At 39.6% G+C, this 14077-nt stretch overlaps 1 protein-coding gene across 1 annotated transcript in view; it reads right to left on the bottom strand.

Moving 5' to 3' along the window:
• The window catches only part of ptprma (protein tyrosine phosphatase receptor type Ma), a 164199-nt gene that overhangs the window by 42241 nt on the left and 107881 nt on the right, over positions 1–14077 (bottom strand). Inside the window, exons 12-16 of the mRNA XM_030751347.1 lie at positions 11578–11851; positions 8372–8408; positions 7520–7594; positions 5914–6049; positions 4622–4651 (exon numbers count right to left, since the gene is read on the bottom strand). Of these exons, the coding sequence (XP_030607207.1) occupies positions 4622–4651; positions 5914–6049; positions 7520–7594; positions 8372–8408; positions 11578–11851 (552 nt within the window). The remainder of the gene's footprint in view (positions 1–4621; positions 4652–5913; positions 6050–7519; positions 7595–8371; positions 8409–11577; positions 11852–14077) is intronic.

Raw genomic sequence — 14077 nt, 5'->3', positions numbered from 1 at the left:
GAAGTATTGCTCAACTACCGATTTAATGAAAGACATGGAGACTTGGACAGGGCTGAAACCAGAGGTGTATACAGGCACTGCATCAACAATCTGTGTAGGATTTTGGACTGAATCCTTAAATACACATTCATGGGGCCTTCAAAAGATTTCGCACCAATATCTCAGTGCCTGACACCACAAGACACATTCAAAGATTCAAAGCTGCTCTGGTGAAACAAACAGAACCCGTGTAAGACCGGGCAGGTGGCTTTAATGTCGGGGCCGAGCACTTAACAAGTCTAAGGTAGGTGAGCGGCTGGAGCCTACGCCAGCTGTCACTGAGTGAAATATGTATCACTCTCTCATTATTTCTACGTGTTTGAATTTTCACAAAAACACACTATGTTTTATTAGACAATCAATAAATCAACCAATAAATAAATAAATCTTGGTTTTAGTCACAAAAAATGAACATTTACTCTCTTACCAAAAGCTTTAATAAGGTTTCGTTCCACTACAGCAACCACTATGCTGGATGAGCAGATGTTTTGTGACCCACTGTTTTATAATCTATCTAGTATTTAAACTAGATCATTCCATGCTTGACATCCCTTCGGCCTGCTCGATGCGCTCTTCCTTTTTCCCCTTCCTCATCAACATGCAGAGCTTGTAGGTGCAAAACTCTGCAAGGCTTGTACCAATTAATGTGATTCTTGCTGCATGTTCGACTTGTAAGGTTTAATGAAGGTGTTTGCCCTGAGCACATTGTGTTATACATTGTACATTTAGCAGGCCTCCCATTCTGACATTGAGTTCAGCGGGGATGACTAAGAAAAATTAGATTTATAAAGAATTGGGACAATGATTTATATGTCTCTATATGTGTCTTTTCCCCCTTTGGTACATTAAGGAACCCATATAGTTATTAAAGTTTATCAAAATACCAACTATTTAGATCTTACTTTTTTTGTACATATATTACAAGGCAGATTGCTAAATACTGCCAATGAGAGTGCCATGCAGGTCTGTTTACCATTCACCAACATTAAACACACAGTCTGCATTCATTATAATGGACAGATTGACATATTATAAGCATATATGGTGCAGAGTGTGTTCTTTAAAAAGAGAAAAGTGAAAAAATAACTTGAATGACAAACTACTCTGTAGAGCTGAAAGTAAGTGCAGTTGGATACAATATTAAATTTAATTGATCAATTTTTAAATGATAAAATCTGTTATACACTAATTAGTGCAACAATAAAAGAAATTTACGAATCTGTTACACACAGATGCGTAACTAAGCTCTATTTGGGAGTATTGTAGGAGTCGGTGTGTTTTACAGTATCAAAAAGGTGAAATGTACATTTTTCTATTTTCATTATTTGAAAATATTTTTGCTGTTTTCTTCCTTAAGACGTGCATAGAGACGCATTAAGTTTCACTTGCTGGATCTTAGTGCACCAACACCCAACCACCCTTATCGCCCTATGCCAATTGATCTCAACTGTCCCCACCAGCAGCAGGCACAGCGGCTGCTATGACCACTTGATTAAGGAACGGTCATATATTTGATCACACATGTAACCGCATTGCTAATGAGCACTCTGACTGATGTTGTGCTGTCTGTTAGCCCTCGCAACCACCTCCGGCAGCATACCCAAAGTGAATATTTTGGCTAGTGCAGGATGTTCTCATGCCTTTAAAAGACTTTGATGAATGCATGAGAGCATTAATGGGGTTCATCAATCATAGAGGTGTTGCAAGCTCATAGCAGGCAGATGAATTTCAGAGAACGCTCAAGTGGAGGTTGCATAAAATGCAGTCTTTAATTAAGTTGACAATAGAAACCTTGGGTATACTGACCATATTAGTTATATTTGTTTGTCAGCTGGGCTTAGACAGCCTGAGAAGTAGTGTAGTAAGGAACAAGAGGTGTATAAAGCCTTTCTACACAGCACTTTGAGAGTGAGATGCAACATTTCAGCTTTCTGAAAACTCCAGAAAAAAAAAATAGAGTTCTTCCCAATTAGCTGACATACATATACGGTTCCCTCACGGGAATCGCTTTGTTCCACTCTAGTTTCTCTGACATATGACATGAGAAAGATACACAGAGGAGAAGGTGATTGGGAGCCGTATTATCGATTCATTTTAAATATCAGCTACTCATTATCTACAGTTGCGTCACATATATAGCCTGGTAAAGAATTCTTTGCTTTTACTAGGTGAGGTAGGCCTAGTGTTTAACATCCTTATGTACCCAACTGATAAGTTATTAATGTACTCTTATTAATGTATGATATCAAAAAGAACACAGATGAGAAGAAGACGTGAAATATTACTGACATTTACGGCAGAAATAAAACGATATGCTTGCACTGTGTTGGAGATCAGTAGAACAACAGTGGCAGACTGGGTGAATACAGATCCATCAAATCATTATTAAATTTGCTGTCAAGTGAATTTTACTTTCTGAAATAATGTATTATACCCTCTAGCTACTCACAAATAAATATGCATTCTGTTAAAAAAAAAAAAAAAAGTTGTGGGCCTTTTGCATTCTAGACATGTCATTGTAATAGCTGTGCAGAGCTGAATCACTTGTTACAATGAACCTGTTGAAGGAGTTAAAATATACTAAAATATAGTAAAAAAACAAAACAAAAAAACCCCAAAACAAAATTAAATCTTTTCCTTTTCACTTCACTTTTCTTTTCCTCTAGCATTATGCATCCCCAAAGTGTATTTTATTATCTGTTAGCATTTGGTGCAGTCACTGTACATTTTCTCAAGGGGACCATTAATCCTTGTTTGCTACCAGCATATCATATTGTTATCTTGACACCTTTAGAAGGGAGTCACAACATTTGCCCCCCCCCCCCCCCCCAATCACCTCCCTGCCACAAAAATCAACACAAAAAAAAAAGGAAAAAAAAAAAAAGAGACATATTTGAAGGGATTTGTAAAGCCTTAAACATAGGGTGTCTTTGGAAACGTATCCAGTAAACTGGCAGAATGTGTTCATTTAAATGACCTGCATCCTTTTTAAACCCACTACTAAGGCACACATTCCAAAAATTAGCTAATAAATCCCAGATTGCTCATGTAAAATGATGCACTTGTACAGTTCTTGAACTGCACTGTCATTTTTTTAAATTTTGTGATCGACTTAAGAGCATGGAAGTGGCTGTTTTGATAAAAAATAAGCATCTCTCCTCCTTTATAAGTGTGCATCAAACCAAGAGAAGAACATGTGTAAGTAACAATAAAATGCCAAGAATACAAAACTGCTATTTTGATGATTTCACAGCAACCAATCTTTTCTTGCTTAGCTTGGCCATTGTGTGCACTCAGCTTTGAAGGCACCACTCTTCTAAGTCATTGGGGCTTTCCATTCTAGACAGCTGTGATCTAATATGAGTGACACTTGGAGTATTCAGGGTTGTATTATCTCCAGGTATATTCTGAGATTTTCTTTGATGCGAGGCAGCCTCCATTCTCTTCTCTGATCACAGTCATCTCAAGACAGATTAGTCGGCATCCATCACAAAGACTACAGAGGGAGCCTATGAGCTACAGCAGGGAAGGCAGAGCTGCAGAATAAGCTTCTTTACCATTCAGCAGTGTGATGTGGAATCATCTGTTATATTAAGAGCGCATAAAGCCACGCCACGGTTATTGTTTTATGATGTTGGAGACATTGAAATAGAATAGAGTTTTATTCTGCGACCACATCAGCTTCTTTTGTAGTGATGCAAGCATCTTGTTAACTAAAAGACACAACTCCACCATCACCATAGAATCAATGGCATGGTCACGCAAAAAACGCAAAAAAAAAAAAAATTAAAATTAAAAAATCATGCTGTAAAAATGGGGAGAAAAAGCATGAGAGCTGAGATGGTTTGATGAAGAGTGACAAGATGAAGTGGAGGGGTATAGAAAATTGCAAATTATCACATGCACATGGAGCCAAATTGGTAAGGTCAACATGGTGGCTCGCGTTTCAGATTTCTGGGTAATATAAACGATATATCGGGTGCAGAGTTATCAATTGCCTTTGCAGAGTAAAAGTTTAGAAAATGTGAAATATTTGGACTTATTTGAAGTTCTGGGTACAACAAAAGTGTAGATGCGCTGTAGATGCACTTCAAAAAAAATCTAGCTTTGACAAGTCAACAGAGATGAAATCATTGGAGGCAAATGAAAAATTCACACTCAAAAAAAAAAGAAAAAAAAAGAAAAAAGCAGTGGTGCTGGATTGATTTTTTTTCTTTCACAAGATGAGTTCGGCAGCAGTACAATCATTAAGGCAGTTTAGTTCATCATTTGATAAACAAACTCCTTATAAATCTGGCAGAAATTATGTCTGCAATAACATCTCAGTAGCAGGTTTATTTTGTGGGGGTTCAGCCACGTCTGTCTTCTCTCGTCAGAAGTTGTGCCAATGTGACATACATTATGATGTGCTCATCATGTGGAGATGCATTGGAGTGGCGTCCTCCATTCCTCCAGCAGAGATTACAGTTGGGCCTCTGTAATAGCTCTGGGCAGGAGGAGGATGACATGGCTCTTTGCATGCATGGGAAACAGTGTGTGGGTGAGAAGCATGGCACTAACATTACACAAAGTGGTTACTTACAGGTAGTAAGTGTAGGAGTGATAGGTTCTTCTGCCGAGTGGGGTGGTGGTAGGATTTAAGCAGTGGAGGAGGGGAGGGGATGGAATGAAAAGGAAAGAAAAAGTAAAAATATATTAATGTTTGAAAAAAGAGTAGAAATGAACAAAATCAGATATGGTGGCATACGTGGAGGTAAACTAGTGATTGTGACTCGTGAGGGCAAAGGTGATCGCTTGGAGTCATGTCATGCTTTGTAAGGGGAATCTCAGTACAGTACCAAAACTCCCTTTTATGAACACATAATTTCACACACCTATAAAAATGATCATATCTGACCTCCAAGGTTGAAACCTAATGAGACGTTTGAATGTCTAAACACAACTCTGATTCCCTGTTGATAACAGTAAATTACACAAAATTCAACCAATGAAGTCATCTCCATCTCTGGTTTGATTAAAGCTAATTGAAAACAATTCCATTACTGGGTGCTGATTTTCACACCCACCCACTGATCGCTGTGCTACACAAGAAAGGCCCTGCTGTATGAAGAATCTTATATTACTGTCAAAAATAAACATGAAACATAGCAATTATATCAGTACACAAGTACGCCGCCTCACTCAGCTACATCTACTTGACCTAATGTGCTGACCTTTATACTTTAATTCAAGGCATGCAATTTAATATTAAAGGGCAAATTATATCCAGTATATTATAAGTTTACTTGGGAATATATTTTCTTGAAATCAACCGAAGAGATCTCTGCAGAAACTGGCACTGTATTATTTTAAGCCTCGCCGTGGACAAAAGGGGGTTGGTATTTGCTGAGCTTTAGCTCCCCTGATTGCTGGGATATGTACGGAAGACCCCTCTTCAGTATTGGGTCCAGGGCTAATGTAAACTTAGCCTTCAGTTATATGGCCATCCTCTTTGCTTTTGAGCCTTTCATCACATTTTCTTTCTTATCTCCTTCACGCCTCTCTCCATACCACAGGACTCAAAAACATATTTCTATTCCATTCCAGTGTCACTGAGGCGCTGCACATTTGTATGAGGGTGCCGTGGAAACGGATTAATTTTTCATGGCACACTGTATCTCATGGCTGTAAACAGCCTTAATGGGGCGTATCAACATAATCAAATTAATTATTTACTACGACACTGACAATGCTACTGTTTGAGGGAGAAATATGCAAACTGATAAAACAGAAACTACTTATTTGTTGGCACTCTGCAAGTAAGTTCAGCCACTTCCGCAAATCAGAAATAGTAATTCAAAAACTAAGGGTGGGTGGGTGGGTGGGGGATCTTACCTTTTCTTCATGAGCAGCACAACTCCTAAGAAGATGATGACGAAGAGGAGGATACCAGCGATGACCCCTGCGATCTTTACAGTGTGGTCTGTTTGCTTCTCTGGCTCCACTGCATCAGGCTTGTGAGTGGCTGCTCCTGAAAAACACCATGATGGATAACAGTCAATCAAACAGAGCACACAATGAAGCAAATCTAATGACCATTTTCTGTTGTCTCACATTAAGCAAATACCAGAGTACTAATCTACATATTCAGTATTTCCTCTCACTGATTTTTACTGTGTGGAGGGATTAATCAATGCACCAATATTCCAAGGACCATAAATGTCAATACAAATAAAGAGTAAATCTAAGCCTAACAGAAAGTGACTCCCTATTGTCCTAAAGACCACCTTTAGCTCTGCCCTTAGTGGACATCAGCACTCTGTGGATCAAGCTGCACTGAGAGAGATAAGTGCATACCATCTTTACCCTTGGTTAATCACATTAGGGGCGAATGGTTGCTGGGCTGTAGAAAAATGTGAGACGCAGGGTGGGAAAGATAATGCCCAAGAAGATAAAAATGACTGAAATAACCAAAACATTAAATATTAGCCTGAAAAAAGATAGCCAACAATGAGAGGCACAAAGACAGAGGAAGATGGGGGGGGAAACAGCTTGTTTTAACAGCATCTGCTCCTTGGGAAGTGATAAGAAGCACTCTGAAGGCAACGCTGCTGGAATCACAACTGTCCACCTCAACAACACCATTATTCCTTGTCACCAGGGGTAAATTTAGAATGATAAATTGTTATGTCAAATATCTTCGAGTGAGCTTCCTTCTCTCTTCCGAATTGCCATTTTCTCTTCCTATCAAAAAGTTAAATATCCATCCCGGGCTGGCTGTGACATATTGTTCTTCCTCTGGTGTGTCGTTATCAACAGCCATCAACTGCCTTTATTTAAAAATATAAGATTTTAAGACCAGGCTGCGGAGGATTTTAAGACAGGTGACATCATCATGCCTGGATTGATGGGGCTGATTTTGTCCCAATATATTGTTAGAGGCTAATCTTGCTGTCAGTGACAAATCCTCAATTGAGCCGCGAGTGCCTCATGTCCCCTACCACAACTCTGTATTCTCTGTGAACTTGGTGATTTGTGCACAACAAGTAAAAACTGAGCAGAATTTGAATAGTTACACTCGAGCTTCCTTTTGTGTGTTTACAATTGTCACAGCTGCAACAACCAGCACCAACTCCCCCCTTAATCTCCCAGAAATAATGAGAAATATTCATGAAAGGGGATTAACTCCTGTCAAAAATCTTCCAACATTGACACATCAAATGACAATCACGCCTCAAACAGGTCTTTAATGTCCAGTAATTCTGAGAAGATGAAGGTAGAAGGCAATGTCTGCAAGGCTTTGATTTAATCATAATGATTTTATGCAAATTGCAAGACGATAAACAAAAAAAAAAAAAGAAAAAAGAAAAACCTGTACTCATGCAACAGTCCACTTTTTTTTTTTTCTCCTTAAACTGTTGAGGGAATCATGAGCATATTCCCCACCCCCCAACATCAAACCCAGAGCGGCTACTACCAAGCTGTGGAGAGAACAACGGACCTGTTAGTTGGTTGTCACCGGCCGCTGGGGCGATGCGGATGTAGGGGGTTGTGAGTTGAGTCACGAGTATGGCGGCTGTGTATAGACAGTGGATCCAGGGAGGCATGCAGTAAAAAAAAAAAAAAAAAAAAAAAAAAAGAGACAAAGAAAGAGAAACAGGCCACACTGTAGCTGAAAACAAGTGCTATCATCATGCAACATCTAGACAGACAGTAACAGTAACTAAAGCATTTTATAGTTTGTTCCACAAAGTCAGCAATAGCAATAATTTTACAAAGGTTAATATCTTTATGAGTATAATGTAGGGCACTAAAGCATATTCTTACAGGTGATAAAATTCTCTAACCCATGCACTCTTTGACTTTAGCCCATTGAGCCATGTAGATGGAGACATCTGGACCTCCACAAGAAATCTACAGCAGAGCTGCATGCAAACTACACAATATAAGAGAGTGTCGGGCCGTGTGACAAGACCTCCCACGGCCCACAGCCGAATGTGACTACGGCTCCCTCTGGCCTTATCAATTCTGCTCCCAGATCAATGGTGCTTAGACTTCATCACCCTTAATGTGTGGAGTAGGACGTTCAGGCAGCATAGCTAAGTACCTACAGACCTCAGTGGGCACACAGGCTGCCTCCAAGTCACGGAAAACATGATTTAATCAATAAATTGACCAAATTTATGTGAATACTATACCACACAGTATTATCTAATCTTGCAGTTTTGTTTTCAGTAAACTATTTTTTTTTTTAAACATGTTAATTCTGTTAGTTCCCAGAAATCAAAAGTAAGTGATGTTAGGAACTACATGTGGCAAACAGCTTTATTCACACAAACTGATCTAGTCCTACCTTTGGTGGCAACTCGCACACAGTCGATTTTGGTTTCCTGTACCAACAGATAAATTAAAGGAGGAAAGGATAAGAGGTTATTATGAGAGATATACACAGACATGCGCACACAAAGACACACTTACAGTACAGCACCAACAACACCTATGTAAGAACCCATAGTTACAACAAAACAGCAAGGCCAGTTCCATGCTGTCCCCTATCATCTGTTGAGCTCAATGACTGTGACACAAAACGCAGTTAAGCGAGAGGGCCCACAGCACAGATTAGTGGTGCTGAGCTGCTGATTTGTCAGCCAACAGCGATCTGTCGGCAGCTTGCGGCTCAAGGTGGTCAGCCACTGTGGAGAAACCAGAGCCCTGTGACAAGCGACACCAACCCAGCATGCAGGGCTCCAAAAAATGACACGTCAGGGAGACTTTCTGAATATGTAATGAAGTTCCAGCTCTGACAACAGCCTTGAACAACATAAAAAAAGAAAAAGAGAAAACACTGCTCTCTCTGTTGACAGAGGAGTTTGTCGTCAACAATATTCTGGTGTACAAGAAAAGGGACACAGGCAGGAGCAGCGAGGCAATGAGTAATACAGCACAAAAGACATGAGTGCTGTGTCCCTGTGTTTGTCCCAACCAAGCTGTCCAATGAGCAATGAACCCACATGGGAGAGAGGCCATGAGAGGCATAATAAGGAGAAGAAAGAAAGAGGGGAAAAAAAAACCCATCAATGTTCATGTGATCTGGGTTTCATGTACATTCCCATTACTGCAGCTTTTAAGCTGTCAGATGGTTATTTCATTAAAGGCAACATTACAAGTCATATTTGATTTTTATTTGAACAGAAGGCTGAAAAATTTCTAGGTATGGATGGTGCACACCTTCTCTAAGTGCTAATTTTGTTTAAAAGGCCCAAACAAATCATACTAAAATCATCAGACATTAATAAAGCCTTCCAGGACCATCTATTGACAGTGAAGGCTTAATAAAAGAGAGTGCATTTGGCCACTGTGAATCAAAACATTGAATGTAAAAAAATGATGTCAGAGATGTCTCCATTACGGAGACAGAGCTCTGTGCTCTATCAACACAGACCCTTTCATTTTGTTAGTTCAAAGAAGAGCGCCATCAGACAATACATCCGACTCACTGACTCACCCTCGAAGGTTTCAGACTGCCAGTGTTTTACTCTCAAGAGCAAACTTCCTACCTGTATTCAGCCCAAGCTCACATGCTATTTGTATTGCCTCCTTAAAGATATGCTGGTGTTTCTCAAGGAGACTGTTTATGGTCATTCTCATTCAGGACCACAATCGGTGGGGCTCTTGAAGTTGCCACTGAGCTGTCTACTGCCGCCTCATTGAGGGAGGGGCCCTGCCAAATGCCACTTGATGACAGAAGCTGCGACCTGTGCGATTGCTAACCCTCGTTGTTGTTCCCTGCCTCTCACACTTAACTGCCTCTGGGATGACCACCTCTCTTAAATGCTGTTGATCAAAGGGCTGTCTGGTATTTGGCACAGAGCTCCATTAGAAAAGGCAGGAGAAGAGGGCCACAGTAATGGAGGGAGAGAGCAGCATGTCACGACACAGAGCCCTGCATTCCAAGCCTGACCCTGCTGTAGACCATTAAGACTGCAGACAGGGCTGCTGGTAAAACCCAAAAGAGTACTGCAACACCTATCAGAGTCTGCGTGAAACTGCACTGTTGCCATACATGTGCGTGCCAATGTGAGTAATTACTGTACCTGAAGTTGTCTTTAATGTTTGGGTGCACTTTAAGCAGACTGTGTGTGCACTTTGATAAGGCAGGATGATGTGTCATATTAAGTCTTCAATGAAAAAAATAACATTTTAAAAAATGTATTTCACAACTTAGATTTAGTTACAAATTGTATGCAAAACTTTGACTTTTCAGTCAAAGATGTGAAAGACTATTTCACATCTTTGTTATTGTTCTTTGGTTGTAAGAACTGTTGTAAGAGTACTCTGTACTCTAGCAGGATGGCTTCAAGTTGCAGATCCAGCTGAATACCCCTCACCTCACCCTCCCCTTTACTTCCAAGTGTTTAGGAGAATCCATGGCATTAGCTAAAAATTAGAAATACGAAAGGCCCCCTCTAAGCCAGTTTTTGATTTGTCCATTCTGGCAATATGCAAAATGGTGGCCTGCATGAAAGAGGGCCTGCTTCATCTGCAGATACACAATATAGGCAAAAATATTTGGCCATACCTCTTAATTTTTGAATTTAGGCATTTTCAGTCTCATTGTCATAGGTGTATAAAAATCAAGCACCTAGCCATGCAACTGCCTTTACAAACATTTGTAAAAGAATGGGTCATTCTAAAGGACTCACTGAAATAAAGCATGGTGCTGGAACAGAATGCCACTTTTGCAACAATTCATTCTGTGAATTTTTTTTCTCTAAGTGGTATTATCACACAGTGGAAGTGTCACAGGAACTCAGCACTCAACACTCTGCTGACTCAGTGACTTCAGAGTTCCAAACCACCTCTGGCACTAACATCAGCACAAAGACTGTGCAAAGGGAGCTTCATGGCATGGGTTTGTATGGCCAAGCAGCTCCCGTGGTGTAAAGTGTAGGTGGCCCAGTACTTTTGTCTATATTGTGTATGATGGACAAACTCTAGGGTAATGGAAACACAGTGATTCTTATTTTCAGGTTAACTATACGCTTATGTGATCTGGGTTTCATGTGCATTCCCATTACTGCAGCTTTTAAGCTGTCAGATGGTTATTTCATTAAAGGCAACATTCCAAGTCATTTGATTTAAAAACCAAATATGACTTGTAATGTTGCCTTGTAAATTTTCTACCCCCACACACTCAACCTTGTACAAATCCACTTTGCACAAGTATGGTGTGGACCATTCAATGATATGCTACATCTTATATAGAGAATGCTTTATGTCTAAAGACTAAAAAAATTAAAGTCAAATAAAAGGCAGGTGAAATTAGAATCACTGTAAGTAAGACAAAATGGAAATACATAAACACAGGCATGTTATTGTAGTCTGTACTGGACTTGGTTACTTTTCACTGCCAATCATCAAGTGAATGTCCAGCCTTTTAACAGAAAATGAATAAAATAGAATTTAGAGCCAGAGTGTAGCTGTAGTGCAACTCTAACTAGCATGAAAGAAACACTGTAAAAAAAAAAAAAAAAACAAGAAAAACTGACAACCACCCACCCCGTTGGCTGTGCTGACAGCCTGGTAATAGATACTATAGCTCTTCTGCGGCAGTAGAGGGGCATTCCAGTAACCGTTGTAGGTTTTGTTGTCCCCCACAGTAAAGGGCTGGGGCGAGTGGATGCCAGCAGCGGGGAACTGAGCAGTGAAGTAGTACTGTGAATTGAGAAGTGTGGCGTTCTGGAAGTGAATGGGAACTGGGTAGCAGCGCAAGATTTCTGCTGTCCCCCGTGCTCTGCGTGGACGTTCCTCCTCCACCACCACCTGGTACGCACTGAAAATGCAGGACAAACAAAATTAACATACTGCGCTGGGCCAAGCAGGCTCTTGTAGAATTCAACTGGCAACACAGACAACTTTCTGCTTTGCCAGTTTGCTTTATAAAGTGTAAAAATCATCTCTTTATGAATGGCACAAACATAATTGCTGTAAAACTCCAAATCTCAGAGTGAACCAAGTCTCCAGAAATTACTCTTCATTTAGATGAGACTTCTGTAATTTATAACGCAATTCTTACCCTCTCTAACTTTAAATATATAATAACTTATTTACATAGAACATATGTTGGGTTAAAATTAATATACATATGTATATATATGCACATTTTCCCTTGAGAAACTGAGAAAAATCTATAAGTGCCAATTTGTCAACCTTAACAAATTTAACAAGCTTAAAGATGACATGAATTCTACATGTGGGCAAGGTGTGCAACAATAACATTAATGTAATTAAATAATTTTAAAATTCATTGAGGCATATTTACAAATAAATAACCAACAGACCTGTTTTTGAATAAGTAAAAACTTGATTTATATAAATCACTTCTTAAAAGTGAAGTCAACAGAAAAGACTCAATAATACAGGCCGACAGAAGTGAGCAGCAGCATGGGCCATTTATTTGCCTTTTCATTATTCAGCAAATGAAAAGGTTAACGGCTCTTTCCATTTCCTCTCCATCCAAGCCTTGTGTTTAGCGAGATCAAAACTGCAGCCCTCTGTGCCTCTGACAGAGATGGCATTGTCTCTGAGCCGGCCACTTAGCTTGAAGGAGACTGACTGTCTTATAGACGTTCATGTTAGTATGCATCCCGAATCTGAACTGGACCTCCTGTTAAATCTATTGAGTGGCTGAGTGACAAAGAGTCTGTTTACAGCTGCCACGGAGAATAACCAGCCATGATTGGGAGCTAGTGATCCATTTGCAAAAGAGCTAAAGAAACAACAACGCATTATCACGGATGATGGAGCAAAGTTGTTGTGCTCAATGAAGGAACGATTTAAGAAATGGATGGAATACTATGACATGAAGGTGCTCTAGTTTTGGGAAGCAGATTTCTGGTTTTGAAGCTATTATTTGCAATTGTATCATGTTTATAAATTCATAAATGAATCAGTAGTTCTTCCCATTGTTTAAACAGTTCATTGTTTGAATGTATTATGGAATTTTGGACCACTATAGAGCATTGTTTTCTACAGTATGTGTCTTGTTTGTACTGTACATGCTCTCCTACAAGCCCCATCATGCAGGCAATTCAATTTATGTTATCCCACTGAAGATTGGTGGCAACAGCAATGACAGGAGAGTGCATGCCAAAACACAATGGATGCAAACACTTCACAATCGACAGAATCAATTCGGGAAATGTCTGGAAATGAGGAAGGAACTGTATTTATTATGTTTGTTGGGCCAGCAATACACAGTATTTTATTGAGAAAAATCCAGGGCCCTTTTATACCTGATGACATATGAGCTATATCCAAACCATGTGTTTATATCTGGTAGCAATAACCTTCCCTTGATATCTTCATTTTACCTGGACTGTCAGTCATGGAATTGAATTAGACTACCCTGAAGTCCACATTAGCAATGCTCGAAAGGCATTCATGTTTCACTGTACACTGGAAAACTAAGAATCATGCTGTATGTCGCCAACTGTCAGAATGCTCGAAGCACAGGTCGAGGAGGAGGATTAGCTGCAATCTTCAATTCCAGCTTACTAATTAATCAAAGACCCAGACAAAGTTTTAATTCTTTTGAAAGCCTGACTCTTAGTCTTGTCCATCCTAATTGGGAAACTCAAAAACCTGTTTTATTTGTTATTATCTATCGTCCACCTGGTCCTTACTCACAGTTTCTGTCTGATTTCTCAGACTTTTTATCTGATTTAGTGCTCAGTTCAGATAAAATCATTATAGTGGGTGATTTTAACATCCATATAGATGCTGAAAATGACAGCCTGAACACTGCATTTAATCTATTGTTAGATTCAATTGGCTTCTCTCAAAATGTAAAGGAGCCCACCCACCACTTTAATCATACTCTGGATCTTGTCCTGACATATGGCATAGAAACTGAAGACTTAACAGTATTCCCTGAAAGCTCCCTCCTGTCTGATCATTTCTTAGTAACATTTACATTTACTTTAATTACACAGCAGTGGGGAATAAGTTTCATTACAGTAGAAGTCTTTCTGAAAGTGCTGTAACTAAGTTTAAGGAT

The sequence above is a fragment of the Archocentrus centrarchus genome, chromosome 17 (genome assembly GCF_007364275.1).
Source record: "Archocentrus centrarchus isolate MPI-CPG fArcCen1 chromosome 17, fArcCen1, whole genome shotgun sequence".
Classification (NCBI taxonomy): domain Eukaryota; kingdom Metazoa; phylum Chordata; class Actinopteri; order Cichliformes; family Cichlidae; genus Archocentrus; species Archocentrus centrarchus.
The sequence above is the reverse complement of the archived record's forward strand: the minus strand, read 5'-3'. Positions and strand labels throughout refer to the sequence as shown.